General features: G+C 40.5%; 1 protein-coding gene across 2 annotated transcripts; it reads right to left on the reverse strand.

The window, feature by feature from the left end:
- Positions 1–587: 587 nt before the first annotated feature.
- On the reverse strand, positions 588–13,576 carry LOC306733284 (serine/threonine-protein kinase PAK 3; the record flags this gene model as incomplete). Of its 2 annotated transcripts, none has more annotated exons than XM_079214499.1 (14): positions 588–697; positions 861–998; positions 1,103–1,299; positions 1,543–1,642; positions 1,827–1,944; positions 2,833–2,945; positions 3,448–3,496; positions 5,235–5,298; positions 5,909–6,080; positions 6,255–6,419; positions 10,795–10,832; positions 10,946–11,099; positions 13,169–13,269; positions 13,405–13,576. In XM_079214499.1, 14 exons carry the CDS (start codon positions 13,574–13,576, stop codon positions 608–610), a joined length of 1,671 nt encoding a protein of 556 aa, XP_079070625.1. In that variant the 3' UTR covers positions 588–607. The 2 variants fall into 2 exon arrangements, with proteins under 2 accessions (XP_079070625.1, XP_079070626.1); XM_079214500.1 differs by having other exon boundaries at positions 10,946–11,117.
- Between the last annotated feature and the right edge of the window lie 9,807 nt (positions 13,577–23,383).

Here is a 23,383-nt window from a genome sequence, read left to right on the forward strand (position 1 = left end):
CCATAGTCATGCAGGCAAAGGTTTGGTCCAGAGTCACTCTCTCATATCAGCCACTGCAGGTGCAGGTGTGGCCTGGTTGTGCTCCACGGAGGAGCCAGAGGAAAGAAAACCAAGCCTAAAGCTGGGCACGGAAGGAATCTCAGGCTCTTTAGTTTTGACAGTTGCTCCTCTTCTCTACTGAAGTTTCCTCTTGAAAATGTTTTCTTGCTTTGAGGGAGAGACTGCTGCTTAACAAAGACATATGACACAAAGAGATGTGCACAGTTGGTACACACACACGCACACGCACACGCACACACACACACACACACTTGTGATGGACTGCTCTACATGTACAGAGTGCTGGAGAAGTAAACAAGGAGGCAAGGTCTTTTCAGCAGCATGGGCCGAGAGGCTGCAAGGCCAGATGTCCGTCCTACGTATGAGGCCTGGGGGTCTTTTGTCCTTGTGCTGTCATGGTAAGTCACACAACCCCTCCTACCCCCCACCCCCTCCCTTGTGCTGCCACTGTCACGTCACCCACTAGCCAAACACCCAAGCCCCTGCCCCCATGAACGCACACATCACAGGCAGGGCTCCAGCCTCGGGTGGGGACAGAGGGCACAGCCTAGCGACTGCTGTTCTTTATGGCTTCCTTCGCAGCTACAATCAGAGGCGTCAGGCTGGATAGAGGCTTCGCCAGCTTGAGGAAAGAATGCTGCAAGAGGAAAGAGAGGATTAAACAGAATGTAACTAAAGAGTGACGCATGCACATTTATTATCATAAATAGTTGACTTCTGTGCGATTTGCTGACATCTGCAGGACATGAACGGGTATGTTTATGCTTGTACGTTGATAGAGGTTCTAGTCTTGGTTTTACCTGCAGCAGCTCCTTGGCAGAGCCTCTGCGGTCCACATCCATCTCCAGACAGCGGTTGAGGAAGTCTCTGAAGACAGATGACAGCCTCTCAGGGTTCTGCAGCTCTGGAGTCCCGTTGGTAGCGATCAGGTACAGCGCCTGGAGAGATGCAAGAGGTCAAACAGACCATCACATGAGGGTAACCCTCTGAATATTTAATCTCCATCCTGTATGACCACTAGGGAGCCAAATATGTGTCTTACCCTCAGTGGATTCTCATTCAGGTAGGGTGGTTCTCCCTCCACCATCTCTATTGCCATGATCCCCAGGGACCAGATATCCACTTTTGGGCCATAAGCTTTGCGAGTCACCACCTCGGGTGCCATCCAGTAGGGTGTTCCCACCATCGTGCTACGCTTGTTCTGCTCTGGAGTGATCTGGGCACAGAAGCCGAAGTCGGCTGCAGAGGGAGACAGAGGGGGAGAGATGCAGTGGTGAGTGCATTTTGCTTTATCATTATACATTATACATTATTATACAGTTTTTTTTATTTAAGTATCTTTCATTTCTCACAGTGCCATCTCTCTTAAAACATAAATCTCAAACCCTTCTCTATCAGAAGTTGTGTTTTTTACTTTACTTCTACCAGACTAAGGCCAAGGGCAAATAAACTGCATGTTTTAACAGAAATTGAAAGACTTACTGAGCTTGACGGATCCGTCCATACCCAAGAGGATGTTGTCACTTTTTATATCTCTATGGATAACCTGGTTGGAGTGAAGGAAGTCCAGGGCTTGAAGACACTGAATTCAAAGAGAATGAACAAAGCTTAAAAATGTGCAACAAACATTTGGATCGTATTTTTCTTGTCTGGGTGAAGTGTTTTCGTTAAAATGTCTGCATGTGTCCACCTAAATGTCAGGGTCAGCTCTTCGTGACCACAGCAGAAATCGGGGATATTGCGGATGTCTAAACTTGGCTGCTTACCTCTCTGCAGACTGCAGCGATCTGGCCCTCGTCCATGCAGGTCTCAGTCACTACATCTGTCAGCGAGCCACCGGCCAAATACTCCATCACCACCCACAGCTCATCTCCTACCAAGTAACTAAAACAAGCCAGAAAGAAAAACTGTTTTAGCATGACATGCATTTCATATCAGGGTTTTGAGATCAGTCGTTCAATTCAATAATCTGGGCGAGTGGGTTGGCACTTGGCACATAAGGAGGACATGAGAACAAAACTTCCCAAGAAGAAGAGCATAAAGCAGCATCTCTACAACTTTCAAATCATGATGCAGAGTCAATTACAACACACAGTAGGTGCTCAAGCATGTTCCTGCCAGCTGTGAACAACAGCAGAAATGCCAATGTAATGAAATCCGAGCTGAGTGGAGCAGATGCTCAAAATTTGATAGAAAATTAGTGATTGTGTGTTCAAAATCTTTTAAAAACAGTAGGTGGCAGTCATGTACTGAATGGAGAATGCTGACCACCATTAAAAGGAAAAAAGAGGAAGAAGAAGAAAGGGGCTCTAGGAAGAAGGCTCAGAGGATCCTTCAATGTCATCAATGATGACAACATGCACCGACCTTAAGTTCTAATGCAAAATCAGTTGCTATTGGCAAATGAACATCAAATACATTTTACCTTTCTTTAAAAAGACATTAACAGGTGTAATGCACAGTTATTAGTACTTTTTTAGAGTGTTATGAAGTCGATAAGGGTTTGTATGATTTGTTACTTTTCTCTCATATATATATATATATATATATATATATATATATATATATATATATATATATATATATATATATATATATATATATATATATAATAGAGCAGTAAATTAATATATTTAGGGTTTGGCAATCTGAAGACGTCACTTGGAGTCTGGGGAAATGTGAACTATTCTGAGGCAAAAATAACCCCAAATAGGCCGTGACCTCAGGCGTGTATCCACCGTGTAATATATGACCATGTGTGTGAAAACCCACCTGTCCAGGTAGTTCACTATATTGGAGTTTTTGTTTTCCCTCATCACCAGGATCTCATTGATGATCAGCTCTTTCTTGGGCTGCTGCTGCAGGTTCATTTGCTTGATGGCAACCTAAAAAACAGACAAGGAATTTGTGGCTCAGCTCAAGAAAAAGCCTCAACGGCTTTGTAAGTAAAACATATATATGTGTGTATGTATATGTATATATATATATATATATATATATATATATATATATATATATATATATATATATATATATATATAGATATATATAGATATATATCTATATATATATATCATTATTATATATATATTATTTATATTATATTATTATATATATATTATACATATTATATATATATATATTATACATATATATTATACATATTATATATATATTATATATATACACACACATATATATATATATATATATATATATATATATATATATATATATATATATATATATATATATATATACATATACACATACACACATACATACATACATACATACATACACATACACATATATATACACATACACAAACACACATATATATATAGTGTGTGATTGTTGTGTAACCAACATCAGAACCCGACTCACCTCTTGGCCAGTTGCTATGTCGATGGCAGTGTACACAGTGCCGGACGCTCTGGTGAAACACAAAATCAAAATCACATTAATTATCATCATAACAAATGATGATAAATGACTATCATAAAGAAAATATTTATGTCCAAAAGATTCACAATTCAACAACTCTGTTTTTAACCAAAGAAAAATGGTGTTATCATATGATTACTGTCTACTCAATACAGCATCAGGTAGCTTTAAAAAGTTAGTAATTTATTGAAAATAGATTTCTAACATTTACTTCAACAAAGACCAATTCTCAATTGTATGCATCAGTTTTACTGCAGTCAGACCACAGACTGCTGGCCTATTATAACGTAATTAAACTTAAAGAGACACACCACAAAATCCAAAATACTCTCACCAGTATTGCTAATTATCACTCTAGATTGTTTTGGTTTACGCTGAATAGTTTTGCAGATATCAGCAGTAGAGATGTCTGCCTTCTTTTTTTATTTAACCTTTATTTAACCAGGAAGTCCCATTGAGATTAAAAATCTCTTTTTCGAGGGAGATCTGACCAAGACAGGCAGCAGCATACAAAACACAGTTATAGACAGAAAACACAAAACAAGACAAGTTAAAAGAAACTAAAAGCTAAGAGCTAAGAAACAGTGACGTAGAGTTCATTTAAGAAACATTTACATTTTTGGGAACATGCCTCTATTTCTTTCATTCGAGATTTAAAAGCAGTCAGTGATATTAGTTCCCTGAGCTTTAAAACATTCTGCAACATATTCCATGATGAGGGGGCAGAGTACACAAAAGCCCTTTTTCCCATATCCGTTCTGGCATTTGGAACAGTGAGCATAAAAAAGTCCAGAGATCGCAAAGAATATTGTCCGACACTTCTCTGGTTGATGCAAACACACAGGTAGCTTGGGAGCAGACCAAGGCATCGTCTCTTTCCAGAAATCATGACTCAAGATAATCTAGAGACCTTCATGTGAGCAGTTTCACAGATTAATAGTTACGAACAATAAAAACCAACTGCTCAGTTAGATAGAGAAGACAAGTTACCATGTTGACACAGCAACAGCTTTATTCCTGTTATTTTAAAACATCACTAGCTACATTTAAGTTGTACTGATGTCATATAATAATCAACAACCACAGTGTAAACCAGTCTACACTTGATTCCAGAGTGGCTCTTCATTAATAAACTGTATGTCACAGTGATGAGCACGAAGCTCTGCAAGAGGTGTATGGTTTCCAATAGGAATGGTGTGCAGCCATTCTGCCCATATTTGGAAGTGTACTTCACAATACTAATAACCTTCCACTGTGAGTTTAGTCTCCTGGTCTTTCCACTTTCTCTTGCCGCCCGCACACCTGAGCACTGTCAGAAGCTAGTTTATGAATAACAACGATCAGTTCCTGGTACTAAAAAGTTAAAGATAGCCCGGCACATAGGCAGCTATCTACTGTTTAAGACAGGAGCTTCCTGATCAAATATGGAAATACAGAGCATATCAGAGCAGATAACAACCACGCCGTTACTGTCTGTAGATGTGCAAAGCGCAAAAAGACAAGGCGAGAGAGTGAGACGGGCTATCTGGCCCTTGGCCATTTCAGGATACACTTCTCATTTCCTCTCTACTTATTTCTCTCCCAGTCCTTCAGCCCAACCCTCCCACTGCCTCTGCCTCACTAAAGTGGTCACTCCAGCTCCATCTCTCCCGGTGAGACTGACTGCTCCTGAAATTGCTCTGTTTCACTAACCGTGGCGACTAGTTTATGATCGTGGATGAACTTACCCTTGTCCTATTTTCTCGAAGCGTGTGTACTTCTTTTTGGGATCCCCCACGCTCACAATACTCCCTGGGTCAGAGAGAAAGCAGATATTTAATGGTCGAGCTTGTGTGGGCGCACAAATTCATGAAGGCTTTCACACAAATACACGGATAAACATCAGCGTAGAAGGTTTCCGACCCTTCTATTTCAGACATACCCTGCCTTGTACATGCATCTCTACGTCACGGTGCATGCTGGGAGTTTGGGCTTAAGTTATATGGCAGAGAGAGGAGCAGTCTAGAAAAGACCAGTCAATGTAAAAAAGTACTTCTTTGTCTAAATGTGATTACAGTTCGTTTGCCCATTTCTTCTGAATACACAGAATATGTTTAATTGAAATAATTTTTGCAAAAATTTAAATATCCAGCCTGTTTTCTGAATCACTACACAGTGAATTATTCAACACTGAAGTCGTGACCTCGGTTTTTGGAAATGTGTAGATTTAAACTTAGGACGAATTTACACTCTTTTTCAAATTTTAAAACTCCATGTCTTTATATTTAATTATTTTAGGGCAAATAAAGACGAAAAAAATTAAAGAGTGTGACGAAGTCTTTTACAATCATTTGCGGAGATACACTTTACCGACAATACATTTGATCGTCTGAACTAACAGTTTTTTGTCTGAGGCACGTACTGAGTCTCTCCAGAATTTCCTCATCTGTCATTTTGGACTTCTTCCTCTGGCGGTCAGTGTGGCGATACATGGTGTCGGACGTGTTGTCCGGCTGGACCTGCGACTCCGGTGGAGTCAACACTTCTTTCACAGGGATGGGAAGCTTTGGCTCCAGGACAGAGCGTGTGTAGATCTGCAAGGAGAGAGAGAGAGAGAGAGAAAGAAAGAGAACAAGAGAGAGAAAGAGAGAGAGAGAGAAAGAAAGAGAACAAGAGAGAGAAAGAGCGAGAGAGAGAGAGAGAGAGAGAGAGAGTCAAAGAAATGCAGAGGGGGATTTTTGCATTTTGCATGAGTTTTACAAACTCACAGATTTGGTGTGCTCGGGCCGAGGTGCGATAACCGGGGGCGGCTCGTCGTCATCGTCCTCTTCTTCCTCCTCCTCCTCCTCCTCCTCCTCTTCTTCTTCTTCCTCGTCCTCCTCTTCTGACACAGGTGGAGCGATCGGGGGCTCTGACGATGATGTTTTGGCACCCTGGAGGGTAGAGATGGAGGTAAGTCTGGATGCCTGTTCCACGAAGGAGCATGGAATGAAAAGAGTATGAGCAGATCTTCTTATTTATGTATTATAAATGAACGTAAACAGTTTACCACAGTAAACATCCTGCAAACCCCAAACCAACCACGGACAGAGTTTGAGATTTGGCCGGTTGAGTTTCAAAAGAACATATAAGCTGTTGTGACTTGATGATTGATTGTATCAACCAATATAACAGATTCATATCATATCAACAATTTATTCAAAAGTTGTGACATAAATTGCATTAAAAAAAAACATAAACAAAATACAGTTAATCTGTTGGGATACATCTGACAGTTTGTGTAAAGACATATGAATGCGGTTAAATTGTTCAGAGCAATTGTGTTAATAGTGAAGGAAGTGTTATGAGCCCAGTGAGAGACAAGCATTAAAGGAGTGAGGTGCCATCCAGTGCAGTTTATCTCAAGGTTTAACGTTTACAAGAGATCCGGTCAGTTGATCCATGAGCAACGATGAGAATTAATTTCAAAGCACCAAACTGCTGTATTTAACTGTGCTCGAAGAGAAAACAGGCTGCCACATTGCAGTAATGTGCAATATGGTGATGAACTGTAGACATCCTCTTGATACCTTTTAACAAGTCGGATTAATAAGCCTCAGGCATATTTATTATGCCTAATGCTCAGCCTTTATTCCCCCCATCCAAAATAAAAAACCTCTGCTAGCCTTGGATCATCTTCCTCTTATGGAGTGGAAACATTTCATCCATTTCCAGTCTCGTTATGCATAAATGAAGCAGTGCAGCTTAGTTCTGGTGATTAAAGGGAAAGGGTTTGGCTGAAGGAAAGTCCCAGTCCTTCATTCAGACATACTGGGCCTCTGACCCGCTCCAAGGAGAGCTGGGCCAAGACTGCAGTGCAGCAATGACTGTCTATCTGTAAGCAGTGCCATGTGTGTTATTTCTTCTGTTTGTTTTGTCACAGCCATGCGGTAATGTCTACAATGGTGATGAATCGGCATTATTATTGCCGATTGTAAAGAGTGTGAGCTCATACATGCAGTTTGACATCCATCACAACCCTCTGTGGCATGCGTCCCTGCCCTGCCATTTCAGAGACGGTCTATTTGAAAAAAGATAAGAGGTGCTCTTGTGGAAGATAACAAACACATCAGTAACATCAAAAAGTGATATATACCCCCTATGAAATTGCAATACAGCGAGTGATGATGCGTCTGAAATCAAATATTTATGTGCGTTTTGCAGTTTGAATAGTCAGAATTAAGAGATCAAATGTAGCTTCAAAGCCAATGCAGAGATACATTATGTGGAAAGTAATATGGAGGAATTACCTTGTCAAATAATGCGCTGCAGGTTCTAAGGCTGACAGGAGGCCCAGATGACAGCAGTCGGTTCTGAATGTGAAGGTTGAAAATGGATTTACTCAAAACAAACCCACACAATGTTTGAGAGGGCTAGGGGAAAAGGGGTGCAGGGGGAGGAGGGCAGGAGGGGTGGACATTAGGTCCATTAATTGTCCTCCTGGTCCCCAGCATGAGGAGGGGACATGATGTAGACAAATAATGCCACCCGAGGACCTCAGGTTTAAGCCGAAAACATATTTTCTGATTTCTTCCACTTCTGTTCATGCTCACCCATCCTGCTAACATGTTAAATACAGATGTGTTACAATTCAGAATTAAGTCTCTTTTTCACTTTATTTGTTTAAAAAACTTTTCGGCACTCATTTTGTTCTAAAGCTTTTTGACTATTTTTCAGTTGTCAATGTCACCTTGCATGAGCCTGCAGGGAAGCATTGTTATTGAAACTAGTGTTCTGGTATTCACTTTGACAACAAGGTGACGAAGTAAAAAGTTGTATTACTGCAGAATTCTTTTAGATACTGAAAGTTAATCAAACAGGAAGATTTCACTGCCAATAAAAACAGACCTGGCTCTATAACGCTGCTCCTCGTGATCTGACTGGACAAATGCTGTTTTCTATTACACTATTAAACATTTATGAGCATCATAATTATGACTATGTAATGAAGAAATATTGCATCATGTCCCTACAATTGTTATTGACTTCTGCACGTCCATTAATTTCCGATTACCTGTCTATGTGGGGATTAAACTGATGAAAGAAAATGGCTGTCTGAGGACAAACAGTGACAGAGTCATGCGGCTGTTCGACCTGACAACAGTTGATCTGACAAATAACGCTGAGCTGCTGCAGTAAGTAAACACTTGATAATTCCATTATTATGTTGTTACAGATACATATTTAGCTGCTTACACAGGCAGGATGCCATGTATTGTGTGAGCACAACTGAACTGCAAGGGGTCTTGAAGGAATTATAAGAGGAAAATTGTGGCCTCCATGTACCAACAATGCTGGATCCTAAGGGTTTTTGTGAAGTTGAACAGCAATGTCGACAATACACAAGAGATGAAATGTCAAGTACAATGTGAAGCAGTGTGAAACACACACTCTGATAAACAAACAGCCAATACTGAGTCATGTGGTCTGACACTCAGGACTTCCTGGTTTGTAGCAGAACTAATATGACATGAAAGATATGACTAAACTGACAGCAGCAACAAAGAGGTAATCAAATGGATCCTGAAACACAGCCAATGTCTCTTAAGTTTGTGTATTATAAAAGTGTTTGTTTCAGAGAAGACAATTTCCTGGTTGAATATTGGCTGGTGCAGGTGGACAATATCAAACAATATTTAGCCCGTCAGGCACATGAAGTGAAGTCTTAGCGAGATCCTAGAACCTGAAACTTACATACAACTTGGTCTGACCAAAGCTTGAATTATAATGCAACACAGTGCCCCCTCTCGCTGCATTATCCACCATTATAAATAGAAGGTGATGCACGTGATCGACCTACAACACAAACGACTGGTTCAAACAGACGATTAATGGAGTTAAATCAAACACAGAGCTCTTACAGTGTGAGTCTGTTTTTTCCATCTGACTAAAAGAAGTTATTTTTCTCCTTTAATCCCTAATGACAAGACTAGAAAACTGCAGGGTAGACATGGACTGCAGCAGGCGATAAGAAGAGAAGCAAGTTGCTCGAGGAAAACAACACGCCAGCTCTCAAACATTCACCTGCATTGCAGGTCAGTAGAAGTTGTTGCTGTTCAAAATCATCTGACAGGGAGCATCAGGCAGCTCGTGTTTGGTTTCTCTTCCTCTCTTAAAAGGAGAAAGTTGGTTTCACAAATCAAATATTGGCACCTCTCCTGCAGTTCTGCTTGCCTGAGACAGTGAAGAGGAAGTTTGTGGCACCGTAGCCAACAGCTGAGTCACCTCTGCAGGCCGAGGACCTCAGTGACGCTCAAGAGATGCTCTCAAACACCTTTGCTGGGCTCGCACAACCTTTTAGTCTCACTGCCACACCCGCGTGCCCTTCACTGGCAAAGAGCTCTCTCAATCAACAGCCCTGCATTAAGTGATGCCTTTGTCGTTAGCCCGGGGCAGCGAGTCCCACTGAACAGACTTGGTTTTCCACTTCTTCACCCGGCTGAGCGTGTGCAGGCCAAGGCATTCAAAGCATAGATTACTCTGGTCAAAGCCTGGAATGAGGTCACCCCAGCGGGAGTCCTTCTAGATGCGGTTGAGCCTGCAGTGAAGCTTGTCTATCGGTATTTCAAAATCTGGTTGAGTAGATTGGAAAAATAAACAATGAGCAGCGGTGGCTCTCACAGCCGTCAGCGTTTCCATGCAGGAGCTGCCGACTGATTGGCATGTACAACAAATTCAGGGCATTAGGCCGCATAGTAGGCCTCTAGAGGGGAGCACACACAAGTTTCACCCATTAGAGGCAAAAGTTAGTGTGAAATGAACGCGCTGCAGAGTAACACAGTCTATCACAGAAATTCACCGATAGAGTTCGTGGGAGTAAAGTGAGGAAGATTCACTGGGGTGTCGTTGGAGAGGCAGAATTACACTGAGGTTCAAGGCGATGAAATGAAGCCATAATGTTGCAACTTACCTGTTTTTTATTTTATTACATAGTTAAATGTATATAAATCATGAGGAAATACATATTTGAGGTGAGAGATGTTCCAATAAAATGTGTCAGAGATTGTGCATAGCTAAAAACCAGAGATTGGGTTGATTTGTATTTTTATTTTAATAACCAGACAGTCTGGTGAGGTCAATATCTGCAGTGCAGCAATAAAAAACCTTCATGAAACGGACAAAGGAGCAACCTCCAACAAAAAATTATCATGATTCATTTATAATTCAACATTAAATAGTAGGTTGTATTAACTGTATGGTGCCTTCTCTGTTATTAATTTAGGTTTATCCAACACGAGCCAAGTATGTTTAGATATTAAAAGAACTCACCAGAGTGTTTGCTGCTATGTACCCATGTGCCGACTTGTCTGAAACAGAAGGGAACATTGTTATAATATGTTGTATTATACATAAGAATACATATGAAATGTTTTTGTTGTCTTGGTGGATTTTATTCTATCAGTGCTCTGGTGCTGTTTACCTCCCGAGGTGAAGCTCATGTATTTCTGGTTGTTGACAGTCTCTTTGGAGTCGTAGAACTTCAAGACGTCCAAGACGGCCTGCGGGTTCTTCTTCTGCTCCAGCTTGGTGATGTTCGAGGTCTGGAGGAGCCGTGCCCATTGCTCCGGGATACCCTGCACAAATAGAGAGGTCTAATGTTCAAGTTTTGTCTTGAGGAAAGCGTGTTGGTTGTTAATACTTCTTCAAACACTGCCAGAAACTGTTGTGGATGTAGAGCTTCACACACAGGCTTTTAGGAGCGTGAATACTGCAGACAAGCGATCACTACAGCTGTCAATCAACCCAACATATCCCCAAACCTACCGCTATTTAACCCTTAATACGCTTTATAAAGAAATATTTCTTCACATTGCCACTCTTTAGAAGAACATACATTTGGTGAAGAAAATATTACATTTTCTGATAAACTTTTTTTTACTAAAATGAGTTACTCTCTGAAAGCCTGTACTAAATTAACCGTAAAGGAATGGTTCGACATAATCAGAAATAAGCCAATTCGCTCTCTTCTTTATCTTATAGCTAGCCTAACCATTACATGCTGTTTTCACATTTCTGGTTAAACAAACCAGGTTAAACATACTAATTAATTAGCTTTACAGATGCTGGTAGGCAGATCTTTTAAACTTTTGAACTTAACTAGTTAGAGCCAAGCTAGTTGTTTCCCCCTGCTACTGGTTTTAATGGTAAGCTAAACTAACTGGCTGCTGGCTGTAGCTTCATATTTAATATACATATATGAGAGTAGTACAGAGCTTCTCATCTAACTCTAATAAAGTGTATTTCCCAAAATGTCGAACTAATCTTTTGAGGGACTTTGTTTTGCATGTTTGAATGGTAAACAGTAACACTTTTACAGGAGCTGAATGCAGGATAAGAATCGGTTTCATTCATTCTATCTTGTGGATATATTTACACTTAAAGCAACTGTTGAAAGACATAGTCTACTGTTCTATGGAAGCAGAAAAAGATGATACTCGGGAGGGGGTTCAAGGAGCAAATCACCATATCATGACAGAGAGGAAATCAAAGTGATTTGGTTTCAAACTTAATGAGGGTCTGTGTGTTTGTCATACATTCACAGCTTATCCAATGAACAAGGAGCTGCTTGTTACTAATGTCATGGATTGAGTGCTGGACATTAGGAAGTCAAACAGACATGCAGTATTCCTGAGAGTAAAAGGGCTTTTAAGTCGTAGATTGCTCATCAGTTATTTTATCTCAAAATAGTTATTGTCAACAAACATGACTATTCCTGGTATTGTGAAACCATTTCCGATTCATGTTTTACATGTTACAGTTCCATTATAATGCTAACATGCATGTTTTCAATTGCAAAATTAAAGGAATTAACAGTAAGTACATTAACATCAGTTTATGTATGTGTTCTTTACAGCTGGAAGTCAATACTTTTCCCATAACAGAAGATCACCTCAAGGATAAATTATTACCATAAAGAAGCGCAACAATATCATGAACCCTTTTACAATATAATGCAATACATTGCAACAACTTCCCCTCCGGTCTGTAGGATGAACAAAATTCAAGGAACCATAGTAGAATATATATAATACAAGACCACGAGAGCTGAATATGATCATGTCAAACAGATGTCTAAGTGTAATAGTCCAAATATATATTTGGACTATTATTATTATTATTATTATTATTATTATTATATATACAATTGTTGTTGTTTGTTCGAAAGTTCTCAATTGTTTTTCATCCAAGGATCCAATGAACTACGCACATCACTTTGGGAATCACCAAAAAAATTTAACTATTCCAGACCTTCTATATGAATACTGTAACTGAAAGAAATTATGAAATTCAGTGTAAAATGCAATATACTGAGAAAATAAAAGAAAGAGAAAATACTGATCATATTATATATCTTGGCTTGTGTAAGAATAAAATGTCTCCTGCCAAGAGAAACTGCAGCTAAAAGAAGCACTGCAGGATTCCAGTGCAATATTCACCTCATAGCGGAGGGTTCGTGATTGTTATTCAAGTCACTTGTATTACCAACTTTATGTGAAGGAAAAGATATCATTTAGTTGACTCTGTCTCCTCAGAGAATTGTGATTATATGAACGCTTGCCTGGGCTTTCAGATGGGAGGATGATTTTAGAAGCACATCAGTCCGTGTTTATATGCCTGATTATCAGGTGAAATAGATACTCACTGTGAATTCTCCTGTTATCGCATCAAAGCCGACATGAATGGTGTGTTCAAAATCTGAAGGTAGGGATATCTCAGGACGTTCCTTCTCCTTCTTCTTGTTTGCTACAGGAGATGGACAAAAACATGATCACAGGCTGATTTCTAGTATTTCTAGACACAGGTAAAATACATGAACCAATGTGGGGTAGGGTGTGTGTATGTGGGGGTTGGTTGGGGGGGTATGGGGGGGGTACTCACTCTTGTCTCCCCCGGGGAAGATGGAGCGCAGGCGGACCTTCTTGTTTTTCTCGTCGGGAGCCATTGGAAGTGGTTTAGAGGCGTGATTCAGTGATGTAGAGTCTCGGGAACTACTGTTCATTCTCAGGGGGGGGGCTGGTGGTTTCTCTTCAATATCAACACTATCAGACATCTTTAGCAGCACTCACAATGTCCTATGAGAGAGAGGAGAGAAATGGAGGAGTTCAGTACTTTAAAAAAGCTGGGTATTGATGTGCAATCGTGAAGTTTATTAAATCACTCTGGATGTACCAAACATGAGTCATGACAACCTTGATTTTTGACTTGAGTGTAAAGAAAGACCATATCGAGGGACTTCAATTAAATTCAATGTGGCTTTATTGGCATGAAAGTTCCAGAAAAACAATGTTGCCAAAGCATCAAAATAAAAATGTACACATAATATTCATATGAACATGAACACAACGCTAACACAACATTACGATTGGTATGTTTTAAGATTGTTATAATCTGCCCTAAACATTCATGTCTGAGCTTCTTGTTTGATTTTGTTACCATCCTCTTGTTTCACTTCACTTCCTGCCTTTGTGTGTTTTCCCGCCAGTATTGGTTGTCTGTCCCGTCCTGATTAGTTTCACCTGTCTCTCATTAGTCCCGTTCACCTGCTCCCGCTTCACCAATCATTAGCTACATATACAGCCCAGTTCCTTTGATCTTTGTTTGTCTTAGTGCATCCATATGTAGCCTTCCTGTCGTTTTGTTTCTCCTAGTGTCAATTTCTCCCAGTGAGTTGTCTTCCTGGATTTTCCTGTTACCTGCCTGCTGGACCGACTGTTTCATTTGGACTTTGTAAGCTTTTTCTAATACATCACTAAAATCATTCTGCTGCCTCCTCTACTGTCTGCATCTGGGTTCACTTACTTTATTTCTATCTAACCAACCATGACAAACCAAACTATATAAAATCTAAAATGCTGAAATTCATAATAGAAAAAGCTGGGACCAGTGAGTTTTCTTGACATCTTTTGCAAAATGAAGGTTTCGTTTCATTAATTAATTCTTCCAGCATAATAACAGTCACACATTTAATTTTTTTTGTTTACACGTGAATCAAAAGTTTTCTACGTCATGGACATCTGACTTGTAATTTGCTTTGTACCTGAGTATGCTATTAAAATGTGGGCTAGTTGGGGAAGTAATACAGTAGAAGTTGCAGAATTCCGTGTCTGGTTTCTGAAGCAGCAGAACTGGGGAAATGTGAATGTGACGAAGCCATTTTAAAACGTGTTGGCTGCTTTCAAGCAGATCAAACGCGTACAGAAGACTCCTAGTTACAGTTTCGATCTATTGTATTTTTAGAGCTTTGGCCTACTTTAGCATTGTAACATGAGGAATCCTGGTACAGCGACACCGGCTGCAGGTTTGAAAGATTCTCTGCCAACACATCTGATACTTTACAGCAGATTTAGATATTATTTAGATTTGCTATTTGAATGGAGGCTGTTTTAGGGTCTGATGTTCTGTGAGTCTCTTCAGCTGTGAAAACAGTAATGAGGAGTTGATTCTAAGAGAAACCGGCAAGAGTAAACGCTCCCATCACTCACCCCGCTCCTCTTCCATCTACCCATCCCGCGACCATCTTAAACTCCCTTCACTGCCTCACCCCGAGGCCAAGCCCATCATGTGATGTGCACTGCGTTCGTCCCAGAAAGCCGCCCCCCCCCCCTTAGTGGAGACCTACATACGCAAACAAAGGCCCCTCCCCGGCTCTTACACAGGGCTCACTGCCTCTGACAAATTACACATGTGTCTTCACGGTGGCCTTTACCATTTTATGTAACCATCTTTCTGCACGGGACAACATCTGGATGGTTACACCCTGACTTCCCAAACGCATGTATGAAGCAATGAGATGAGTGGGGAAATGTAATATTGATTAATAAGAAGCCATGATTTAATCAGTCTACAGTAACATCATTATTGCATAAGACATTCGTCAGAAATGTGTCACTTCCTGTTTGGACAGGTCAACCAGAATTTGTATTACTAATACTTGTTGGGAATTGAGTTTAAGTCCTGAGCTGATAACATGTCTGGGCATTTCACCTAGATCCCTTCATTTACTTATTAGCTACTGGACAACTACAAGTTCATGTAAATACATTTTATCTCCATAAGGACGGAACAGATTCTCATCCAATCAGTTATTTTCCCCTTAGATAACATCAACAATTAATGTGTAATTAAACTGATTATGTTTTATTCATAAAGACTAGACTTCAAAATATCTGCCAATACCTATGTGGAAATAAAACATTGGTCTGACATAAAAGACTACCGACTTTATCTTCATGCTTTCTAATAAACTGGACAGAGTTTTTTGTTCCACTCTGCTGGTGGCGTGATGAGAATAACAATTTAGTTTCACTTGGCAAGAGAATGTAACACAGAAACTGCATTGAAATCATTTCAACTGGACAAATGCTTCTGATATCTGCAGTAAATCATTTGGCACATAGCAGCCCATACTTTTCTGTCGGCACGCTGTAGATTAATTCTCGTTCAACAAATGGTGGACATTCATGTTACACACTGAACAAATGATTGCATGAGTAGTATCTATGACCCAAGACGGGTTCATGAGAAGGTGACTCACTCCTGACAGATTGGTTAACAACACTAATAAAAGTGACATGTTGATTCCTCTTAGCTGAGGGGAGGGGCGCACACTATTAATAAATAACCAGGCATTTAACAAGAAACACTTTATGATCTTAATGTCCTTTTAGATTAAAAAATATTTTCCTGGTGTTCTTCCAGAGTCGTGTGCGAGATGCCGGTGGTGGCGGTGACTGCTGGCAGTTTCTACCGTGTTGGGTGACTTCCAGGTAAGAGTCCAGACAATAGCAGCAAACAGGTTATTTTAGGTTGGAGGTTAGGCGTGTCACTAACAACAAAACCCAGTGAAACTCTGTTGATACGCTGTTTACAAAGAAATGTCTCAATGTTGACTGTGCAACGGGGAGCTGCTGACAACATGGCTATCGCAACAAAACAAAAAAGCTACAAGAGGTTACTAAGGCAATGAAGAAGACATGAGGAAGTCTGATAGACACATGACAAATATGAAGTTAAAAGGACCATAGGCACTATTGTCTACCAAGCAATATATATATATATATTTGTGTCATTACAAAGACACATGTTGTTTGCCTGTTCAGACTATGCAGCTGTGACTGATGCCCCTGTTTAAAACCATTAACATAATCTTTTTAACACATTATATGCATTATTATAACTGCTGCCGCATCAAATAATGACGAGGTTCTGAACCATTTACAGAAAACATTGATAATTGCTTGAGGTTTATTGGGGGAATCCTACTGAAGAATCCACTTCCATAAAAAAAGTGAAGGTGAAGTGAATGCTCATCAATATGATAATTTCAGACACAACTGCCACTGGAGAGCAGCGTTGATTAATTATGTAGCGAAAGGAACTCTTCAGTGTCTGACTGTGGTCACTTCTATATCAGGTAGCTGCAGCAGAATGCAGAAGGAAACCACAGCCAATCAAATGATCTTCAATGTTGCACAAACTCCGGTCATCACTGCCGTGAATCTGTTTGGCTAATCACCTGCAGCAGCTCTGCTAAAGATGGCAGATTAATGGAGGCCCAGACATGACTTGATTCTTCCTTCACATAAAACACTGACCTATTTACTGTGCAGACTGACAGGCAAGCAGTCAGTGAGTGCACTGTCCCTGAAACAAGCAGCTCCTATTTCTGAAACACACATAGGCTTGTCTCCCAACATTATAAATCAACTGAGGCCGAACTAGCATTTCAACAGACAAGGAAGCAAAGATCATCAAGAGACCAATCTCTGTCGTAAATGCAGCTATTACACTGATCCAAAATATGCAAATGTGTTAGAAATTACAACCAGACCTCATGCTGCTTGGCTCGCTTTGGTAGGAAGTGACGTTTTGACAGCAGAATCTGTATGAATGCACGAGTGTCTGAAAAAACACACGCATGGACGACCACAAACATACCGGATCAACTCAAGATATTGCTGAGAATGTTTTCACATTTCTTTTCCATCAAATATTAATCTATCCATGAAGAGCAGACATTTTCTCTGCTCTTTCAAACATTAATGCAGAATTTGAATGGGTAACACAGGGAGAGGCTCTAATCTGGAGACCATGGCTGCCCAGTAATGGCCCCGCAGTGGGGGAGGGCTCCATAAACCCAGCTCTTCGTGCCCCTGATTAGGACACACTCTCTGTTTGACTTGGCTTTAGCTTTGGCTGTGCCTCTTTGAACGATGCTGATTACTTGGATGGGACGGACAGCTAGAGGACATTCAAAGGATAAGGAGGCAGGGAGGATACTAGAGCTGCAGTTTACCATTGTTATCTCCTTCATCTTGGTGCTGACGGTACTTGGTACTCTGGTCAGAAAAGTTGGCCCATTCTCCTGTCGGCAAGAGCAAAGAATGACGAGAGCAGTTCACTCGACAGCCTTCATATAACACAGAACCTTCACACGGACACGAGAGGCCGACGACACACAGATGTCAACATGCACAAATGCTCCTCTCTCACATGGTTGGCCTCTCAAGGTCAGAATTTAACACATAACATCACAATGCAGATGCCCTCCCCCCTTTTAATTTAAAAGGGAAGGTTGAGGGGGGAGGAGTTTGGCGTCAGAGTTTAATTCTGTAAAAAAAAAGGACACGAGTAGAAACTACGGCCACAAGATCAAAATCGCATGTGGTCAAACGAGGACATCATCAAATCAAATCTCATGTTTATTTGTAGTTGATAGAAAAACTTAACATGAGGAGAAATGCTTTTTACTTAAAAACACTGTTAGGTGACTGAGCCTCATGGCTATTATGTAATAGACCCTTTTCCTGAAGATTCATTACTTCTACAGGATTTTGAGTCCAGTCTCAAATGGGTGTGTATCAGAGTTTGCATCCAGTAGCAGACCTGGAATTGATGAACGTATTCCAGGCTTTGTTAATATTCTTGTATGGCGACGGAATTTGGGCTTTAAATGTACGGCTCACTCCGAATCATAAATATATTTTTTCCCTCTCACTTGTAGTGCTATTAATCTAGATTGTTTTGGTGTGAGTGGCCTAGTTTTGTAGCTATCGGCCAAAGAGATGTCTGCCAGCTCTCAAATATAGTGGAATTAGATCGTACTCGGCTTGTGATGCTCGAAGTGCCAAAAACAAGCATTTAAAAAACTCAACAGCAGTGTCTCTTTCTAGAAATCATGACGCAGTTACTTGAAGATAATCCACAGACCTTGCTGTGAGCAGTCGCTTGTTACATGAGTAGTTTAACATCCTAGAGAAACACCTATTTGCCGTCTTGCACAGAATTAGATGAGAAGATTGATACCACTCTTATAGTTGTATGGTTAATATTAGCTTAGCATAAAGACCAGAAACCGCTAGCCTGGCTCTAAAGGTAACTGAATCCGCCTGCCAGCACCTCTAAAGCTCCCTAATTAACACGTTATATCTGGTTTGTCAGACTTCGTAGATTAGTGACATAAAAGCATAACACATGCAACAAACATTGAACCTTGAATCTCCAAAACATAAAAATACAGCTGGCTACTGTTGAACACAATTGACGGGTGTGACTTGGTTTCTGTGATATAAAAATGTTTGACATATCATCTTTTGTCTGAGGCTCCACCTCTCTGGTTTGGTCCCCGTCCTGCAGAACTCTGCTTTGCATACAGCTGCCAATGTTTGGTTCAAGAAAGAAATACGTCACAGCCATCTCATCCGTTTGCTTATAACAGGTGGCAGGTGAGATGGGAGTGTGTGAGTTTATTCTCAGTTCGACAGCTGAGCATGAATCTGGTTGGTTCACTTTCAGTTGCCGTCTCTTATTTCATTGCAACAATTTTGAAGTGGCGGCAAGCACCTTTTATACAGGGTAGCAACAAATATAAACTCAATAACATATTAGTGATGCTTGATTAAGGCTTCATTACATATTCATGCGTACTGATTGATTCAGTGGACAGCTTTCATGAAGTGTGAATTTATTCTTTCGTTGTTTGTCTATTACATCGCAGCAGTAGAGTCATGTATTTCATTACCGAACAAAAAAGTGAAAATCAAACTTTTCTTTTAACTCCTATTTGTAGCTGATGTACATACATACCTTGGGAGAAAGCCATGGAAATGTTGAACGTGAATATCTTTTAATAGTGTTGGTATAAAAGGCTTATACCGTTTATAATATGCTAACTAGAGCATGATTACACCATGCCAAAAGCAAACCTAAATGGATGAAATAGTTAATCTGTGTCTATTCACACTGACCTTCCACATTACACCCTCGGAGATCTGAAAAACCCTCTACGCATAACCCTTTCAAGATTATTTTTAATAAAACTAGCAGTTCAGTGCATAAACACCTCTAATCGGTAAATATTGATTTATTATTAGCCACCAACAAGATGTCGGTCTGAACTTGTTTCACTTCATTCTACATGAGCAGCAACACTGAGATGGAACAACCATGACAAAAAAAAAATAAATCACACAAATAATTCTTCCCACAAATTCAAAATATTACCACGCAATATCTGACTTACTTAACATTACTTATATTCAAAACAAAGCAGAACAAAACAGGATATCCATTTATTCACCACAGCCTTCAGCACCATGACTCTCCTTGCAGGCTTCTTCCTCTCCATAACTCCCCTGCCGGAGAGGCTTTTGAGCTTGTTGTCATTTAATATTTAGTTTGGGTGAAACCGCCCTTGTGCTGCTCTCTTAGAGCCCCACATGCATGTGTGTGCACAGACGCACCCAGTTAGATACCTGTCATGCTGGTTTTCTCATTTTCATCCGATTTTTGTATCAACATCTCAAAAGTACTCGTTTTGGTATGTGTTTTCTGGGGCAATTTCATTTTCTGTTTGCACACTTTATATAAACATTACATTAAAAGCGTGAAATACAATTGAACAGTGCAGCTGACAAAACCGCTGTGCATCGTGTTGTGACAGTTGGAGCGCCTGGATGAGTTACCGATAGAATAAAAGTGCTTCAAAGTGAGGCAGTTTATTTTGTCAGGTGGCAAACTCTATGAAAATGGATTGCCAGCAGTCTTTTTTAGTCAGCAATCTTGACCAGGACTGAGGATTATCCTGGATAAATAAAGGTTAAATACCAAAACAAAATGTGCTTTAAAATATGGTGCCTCATTCTGTCAAGAAAAAAAGATAATAAAAGCTTAGCTACCTTATTTACACTCCTGGCTGTCTGTTAGAAAGGCCTAATTTTATTCAAAGCACATTTCTATAATTGTTTATTCTGATAGGCATTTCCTGCCTGACGGAGCCAATTTATCATGTTAGTACCTTTTTTGATAGCTTTTCTATTCTCCCTGACAGAACGAACGCTTCCTCACTTGTCAGAACGCTTTATTTTCAGAGTCCATCAAGACAAATAAAGTATTTTTGCATTCATGTTTTACTCTTACTTTTCATACATTGTAATTCCAGTACACAATAAAGACACAAGATGGATGCTTTATAGCAGCCCATTAAACAGCTTGGACATCGTTTGATGACATGTTGTCTTTATTTGACAGTTGCTCGTGGAGACTTACAGATGACAGCAGGATGATCAAATGAAGACACTGCAGCTATAAATCATGTGTCTTGGACCAGGCCTCAGGGAATGGCCAAAACCTTGAATACCTCAAACCATTTTGAAATTCCAACTAACCTTCATATTTATGCCCCATGTTGATGGCTGCAACCATGAACACTTGAATGGAATACTCTGACAGTAAAGAACGATACAATATGTCAGTGTTCAAGATGTCAAGTAAGAGACACCAACGGTTCCCTGTATGTGACTCGACCGTCCTTCAAACTCACACTTTCTCGGCCAACCGTCGCTGTCAGTATATATGAATTTCAAATATACTGTAGAATTTAATTTCAAAACTCTCTCCTTGAACTTGAAAAGGCATTCAAGCAATCAAGATAAGCCCACTATTGGTTTCATATGATCAAAAACTTAGACTGTAACTAGTCTTGAATCAGTAGTGTGGCTTCTTCCTCCAAGAGACAATGTCAGCTTCATTAAGTTTGTGCCTGACAAAGATGTGGGCACCAAGCACAGGTATGGCTCGAATTTTCCACTTTAGGGGACAAAAGTGTGTTGTTGTTTTTTTGCATTTGTGTGGCATGGGTGGGCATGTTTGAGTGCCAGCTGGAGGCAGAGAGGGGAGTGGATTCCCTCCTGCAAGGCCAGCTGGTGCACCTGCTCTGATTCCCGTAGAAAGGGTTAAAATGCACATTGAAAGGAAACATTGCATGTGTGCAAGGTCAATCAGTGTATTGTTTTGAGATTAAATGTAATATCCTTCTGTGTATATCATGTTCTACAACAGACACAACTTTCTACACACACAGTAGTTGCACCTCCATGCAGCAGAGAAAAATAAACTGAATCCCTCTCAGTTTATTTGTAAGCTAAGTAACAGTGTGACAGCGCTGCTCTGAATGTGTTACTTGTTTGAGACGGATGAGTAGTTCCCTTCTACCTGGAGATACACATCTTGGATCCTGTGGTCATGGCAACTGCTTTGCTAAAAATCCAGGCACCAAAAGTGTGCCTGGATTTTTTTAATTCAGTAATTCAGCTTCATTTTGTCAGCATTCCTGTTTAATGTCATTGACAAATCATAATCAAACACAGGCTGGATGCATTTAAACTTCAGTTGAAGTTAAAGCCTCCCTTATCTTATATCTATAATATTATAGTTGGAGCCTGTGTGAAGGCCTCATCTCAGAAGATGGAGTATACAAAACAGAACAAGGGCCACAATGATAACTGGTATAACAATCACAGCAATTATTCTTATGGAATAGAATAAATAGTACATTTTCTAACCACATCTAAGTCATTGGCAGTCTTTTCATTCTCTCTCTCTCAGACCCCTCTCCGACTCTCGGCAAACTTGACCCAGTGAAACTTGTTAATCTCTTAAACCCCCTGAACCTGTTTCCTCCTCTGCAACATTTCATCCTTCTCTTCTCGCCAGTCTCTTTCCATCTAGAATGTCTACCCCCATTGCATCATCTTACTGTAAAGGCTTGAACACCTCTCCCTTACAGACATGGCCCTGACTTCCTCGAGGCCACATTTGCAGTTTGTGTTTGATGTCAGAAACAGGACTGTTTTTAACACACACACACACACACACACACACACACACACACACACACACACACACAGAGAGACAACCCCAATCTAAGTAGCAACAGACATCAAGTAGGGAGATTACGAAAGGAGCTGTGTCAATGTGTCAGTGTGTGAGCGTTTCCTCTGTCTGTCTCTCTCCCTGTCTCTCTCCATCCATCTCTCTCACTTACGTCCCCCCCACCCCCCTTTTCCAAGACAAAATGGCCAGATGGCTTCCAATCCTACATGCTAATCCACAACACAGACTGCAGCTCTGACACACCTACCTCAAGACTACAGCTCCACTTGAGACCGCTATGCCCTTAAACACACAAACACCCCGCACGAGGCCACTGCACATTTATAAACTGTCAACAAGAGTCCGAAATGATAACGACATTGAACAATAGCAGCATAACTCATCCAGACTATAAATCCTCAACGGATGGAGGCCCACTTGTATGTGTTGTGCATCTGACTATCGTATTACAGGCAGCCCAGTTAGCCGGCTACGAGCCAATATGAGGTTCGGTGTCTACTGCTTTTGTTAGCCGAGGTGAGGTAAGAGAAGCTGTGTGTGTTGGGTTACACTGGCCAGTGGAAAACTAGGGAAAGCCCAGAACAGCACGCTAATAGCCATGGAGACAGGCAGGGAGATGTACTGAAAAAAAGAAATGGTTCACCAATAAAATTCTGATGTGCTGTCTGTGATCGTAATAAATAAA

The sequence above is a fragment of the Taurulus bubalis genome (assembly GCF_910589615.1).
Source record: "Taurulus bubalis genome assembly, chromosome: 2".
NCBI classification, from domain to species: Eukaryota; Metazoa; Chordata; class Actinopteri; order Perciformes; family Cottidae; genus Taurulus; species Taurulus bubalis.